The 4,687-nt window shown below is 34.2% G+C and overlaps 1 protein-coding gene across 1 annotated transcript; it reads right to left on the minus strand.

Moving 5' to 3' along the window:
• LOC107643576 (ureide permease 1-like) lies at window positions 558–4,398 on the minus strand. Its single transcript, XM_021123786.1, has 7 exons — window positions 4,128–4,398; window positions 3,327–3,465; window positions 2,975–3,149; window positions 2,281–2,300; window positions 2,086–2,180; window positions 1,608–1,982; window positions 558–939 (listed from the first exon to the last, which is right to left on the minus strand). Exons 1-7 carry the CDS (start codon window positions 4,362–4,364, stop codon window positions 781–783), a joined length of 1,200 nt encoding a protein of 399 aa, XP_020979445.1. The 5' UTR covers window positions 4,365–4,398; the 3' UTR covers window positions 558–780.

The raw sequence follows: 4,687 nt of genomic DNA on the forward strand, positions 1-4,687 counted from the left end.
ACAAAAATAAGATAGTTTACACCACTTATAAAAGGAGAGCTCAGTTTCTCTTTCAGGTATGATTCATTCTACAGTAACATCTATTTCCCTACCTCTCTAGCTCTCTGACTTGGGTATCGGAATGCCTTTGCAAGTACCATCAAGGAACCAGCCTTATCATCCTACCAGACCAATGAGTATCCAATCCATATTCACTTAAACAAACACTCTTTGAACCGTCACGTAACCCGCCTAAACACTTTGTATTTTAACTGTGTATTGCCTAACGATGAAACAATTTGGGTTAAAGGAAAGGATCACATATTGAGGGGACAAAGTTTTGTTAAGAAATGCTCAAAAAGTATAGAGGTGAGTCATTATTCCAAGCATATGACTTGTATCAAAGTTCTCTAAATATTTTGTAAAAAAAAACTAAAAATGAAAAATCTATCAACTATCACCAGACGCCATCTATACTAACCCCGTTGATCTATATTTTTGCCCAACATAAGCGACTAAGTCTCATTGTTTTGAAAGCATTTTTTCATTTTCTTTTTTCTTGATATATAAAATAACAATGAAGAAAACAGAGGTATACAGAAACATTGGATAAATAATGTGCAACATATACAGCTTGAAAGTTCAAAATATACATGGAAATAAGAAATCATTTCAACCTACTGAATTTCTGCTTTTCTATCCCCCTTTTTGTAGTAGTTTGCTTTGTCTAGTTGACACCAATGAACAATAAGAATACTAAATCTCTTATTTACTAATATGAATACATTGTCTAGAAAATGATCATTGGTATTTCCTACACCCTGATGAAGCCATTAGGACAGCAACAGCCACAATGAACATGAACAACATGCTTCCGAGCAGCATGTATGTTCGCCGCGATGATTTCCGATATTCCCCGAATAGAACAATGCCCCAAAAGGTGCTTACTAATGGAAGCGCCTGTTTGAACAACAGGATCAAAGAATCAAAGTGATAAAATGATTCAACAATTTATTGTATACTGTAAGTCAGATAAAAAGAGGCGGAAAATGTGTCTAAGTTGTTTATAACATTTTGAATATCTCAAGGTTTTCTGAGATATTTTAACAAGGATGCTTTATATTACAATGATCACATGCAAAGAGAAATAACTTTAAACTATCGACCCATAGAAATATAGGGATTTGCGTAACAACAATTTTATTTGCTAACCAAAAAAATTGGATCAGCTCTATTCTTTTTTTAAAAAATTTTCCATCTTTGGATTTGGAAAGTGTCAAAGAGGATACCAACTTTTGGTATTGGAAAAACATTTTTAATCATAAAAGTAGGTAATTAGCATGTAAGTAAATATGGTTTGACAATATCTTGAATTTGGTAGAAACTCACATGCATTGTCTTCATGTAAAGTTAATAGTTGAGAATTATTAGATGATAATATAGTCAAACATGTAAAATCAACTAACGATTCTCAGCTAGACAACTGCACATGAGTCTTCACTTTTGAGTTTCTATTGGTTGAAACTTGAAAGCAAAAAAGACTATATTTTGCTGTTAGTGAATAGAACATATTCTTAAGACGATCAGTTATTGACTTAATTGCTATTATGAAAGGAAAAATGCTTCACCTGAACAGCATCTGCTGCCGCATATCCTGCTGCTTGGCCTCCCATAAATTGGAGACCATTACCAAATCCACAAAGGAGACCAGCCAACAAGGCCCAACCTCTGCCATCCCAGTCTCTCAAATACGCCGTCAATGATGACTTGGGCAAGTTTAAGACAGGGTGGTAAAGGAAGATGAAATTGAGAATAATCGCAATAACAAAACATGAGACTGAGAAATAGAAGAAGGCAGTATAAACAGTCAAATGGGGAACCCCTTCCTTTAGTGTATGCCACTGATCATTTGTTGCTAAGTTGAATGCTGGTGAGAACAAAGAGAAGCATATTCCGGCAAAAAAAGTTATAGCCAATCCAATGAAAGCGTTCTTCCCAAACACCTGCAGAAGAATTCAAATTAATGGTTTGATTTCTTTCAAGTGAATCTGTCAAACATGGTAGATTAGTGAAATGCTGCTAATGAATGATGTCATCGTCACCTGCCTTAATAGCTCTTCTTTTCTCAAGATCTAAAAGAAAAACAGCACTTCCTGCTTTAATTTTTTCGTCACCGCCGCTTTCAAGATCCATTGGTTTTACTGTAAGAATAGCAGTAGGATAGGTAGAAGTTTAGGATCTTATAAAAAATATAATAATCTCCAAGAAGATAGCAAATTACACCTTATCTGAGCTTCTTACCTCCCTCTGTGAAAGAGTCCCTGGAAAAAGAAGAGAATTTGCTGATTAGATTCGCATTATGCTAATCATTACATGGAAAAAGAAAGGCTGAACTGAAACAATAGAACTAGAACTAATGGATGCTAATACTAGCAAAGAAAATATGTTGAAAAGTACAAACAATGAACATGGAATTTGTCAAAGTCAAGTCATTTAGAAACTAAAATTCAAACCAACTGGATTGCTTCTGCTTCCAAAAGTAGAATGTTAAAATTAACAAAGATAGATGGAAATAAATGATCCTTAGGAACAGTGAACTGCAGACTGTACTTAATATGGTCTTTAAGAAATGCAATTCATAGAAGAAAAATAATGCAGAAAAAAAGTCTCCTCACTTGCGGAGTTACTGCTTCTGCTTGTAACATTAATTGATTTGGTTGACTAGGTTTTTAATACACTCTAACAATTACTTTCACAAATTTAGATTATTGTACATAATCACTACTAAGTTCCCAAAGCATAGTCATTTGGTAATTTTGTTTCCAAAGAGAAGCTAAAATAGAGGCTTTGATAATAATTTCCTTAAGGCAATGGTGCACAAGGGTGAAATGAAGTACAAGGTCAAAATCAAGATGCAATTAAGGAGCAACTATCTAACGTCTATAATCAATAGTCACGTTCACGTATCAAATTAATTGTAAATAACAACACATACACTGATCCAGCGTTATAATCACTTGATAAATTGCTGAGCTTGACTTTATTATCAGCAGTATTTGAAGAATAAACAGCAAAACCTAGACAAACTGCAATCAGAAAGCAACCAACTCCAGGAAAAAGAATCTCAGCTCTATTGATTTTTTCATCCAAAAAGTAATTCAAGCTTGTGCCTGTCAGAGTTGGAACAAGATAGTGCAACAAAAATTCAGTGAGAAAGCAAGCTAACAAAGTAACAATTATTGCAAGTAAGATAAGATTGTAGCATAAGCACACTCATCCTGACACAATATGTTCAGCTACATTATTCTGAATATGTTATAATTTTTGTGTGATCAGTTAATTTATACCTATAACAACAGTTATGCTTGCAGTGATGACTTCAGTAACTGACAACCCAACAAAAGCAAAAGCATATTGCGAGGCCAGATTCCCAAGGCTTAGGACCACACCACCCCCCATTGCAAACAGAACAGAGGGCCAATTATCCTGCACATAAGCAAATTATTGAACCAATTGTAAGCAATAACACACAATGAACCTAAGAATGTGGTTAATGTGTATGAATTACTAAAATATGAAGAATTAGAATATGAGCTTTGTTAGTGTGTAACTATCAGGGATCCAAAACATAGAGCTTTTGGAAAATCTGGAACATTCAAGGATGCAGATTTTACAAAGCCATTTTCTAAGAGACTCAGCTATTTAAACTTGATTGAACCATCGAATGTGTAATCGTGCAATTTCATTTCATAACCTGACAGTCATTTCACACTAAACAAGCACGCTGATGACATTTCATCCTCAAATATATCAATCCACTAATAATTCTAGGTTTCTGCTACTCATGCTCAAAACTCATAGATCATTATCATAGGATATAATTCTTGAACACAATTAATAGTCTTTCCATCTTTCCTAAAGCATACTTTCTCAAATATCACTGTTTAGGATTACAATGACCGTTATATGCTTTGATAAAGTATGAAGTATCATGTGTCACATACTTTTTACAAATAGTAGTGATATGTGCAATATCACTTAAACACAGAAGATCTCAATGATAGCCACTCCATTTTTTTTATTTACTTATAAATTCAATGATGATAATGTACTAAGGTAACACCAGCAGAATGGCGATGACTACTCACCTGAGCAAGTTGAGCTAAAAAATTTGGCTCACTTGGTGTGCTCTTGCCTATCTCACCAACTGTGAATGCAATGAAAAGAGCAGCAAAGAAATTGGTGAGCGAGTAATCAAGATAAGTATGCTGAGGAAGACGCCCTCGCCTCTCTAACAAAGTCAAGATAGCAGGCCATGTCCCCAAGAAGAAAAGGGCCAAAAGCATGCAAACTATGGCACCAGCCTTGCTTTCCAACAAGTACATTTCCAAACCGGTACAAAAATTGCTTTCAGAATTTAAGGTAATCCACAAGGATATAGCATAGAAATCCTAAAAAAACGGAGCAAAATTCAATTAATACTTCAAAAGAATAGAAAAATGATAAAATAATATAATTTTACTAGTATTAAAGATATAAGTGAGTCAGTTAGGTAAACGATATTAATCGGTAATCGATTAAAAGGTTACTCTCATATAACACAGTAAAAATCAAGATTAAGTTTTAATTTTCAGCATCAAAGTGAAGCATATGCACATAAACACGCAGAGAGAATTGAAAAAGAATAATCCCTGATACCTTGGAATCC

This window comes from Arachis ipaensis, chromosome B05, assembly GCF_000816755.2.
Source record: "Arachis ipaensis cultivar K30076 chromosome B05, Araip1.1, whole genome shotgun sequence".
Lineage (NCBI taxonomy): Eukaryota > Viridiplantae > Streptophyta > Magnoliopsida > Fabales > Fabaceae > Arachis > Arachis ipaensis.

Excerpts from the sequence above, each read along its gene's own strand:
- LOC107643576 (XM_021123786.1), bottom strand. The coding sequence starts at position 4,364 with ATGTACTTGTTGGAAAGCAAGGCTGGTGCCATAGTTTGCATGCTTTTG. Across the intron at positions 2,301-2,974 it reads GATTATAACGCTGGATCAGT|GGACTCTTTCACAGAGGGAG; the intron begins GTATGTGTTGTT and ends TTCTTTTTCCAG. Across the intron at positions 2,181-2,280 it reads GGACTCTTTCACAGAGGGAG|TAAAACCAATGGATCTTGAA; the intron begins GTAAGAAGCTCA and ends CTATTCTTACAG.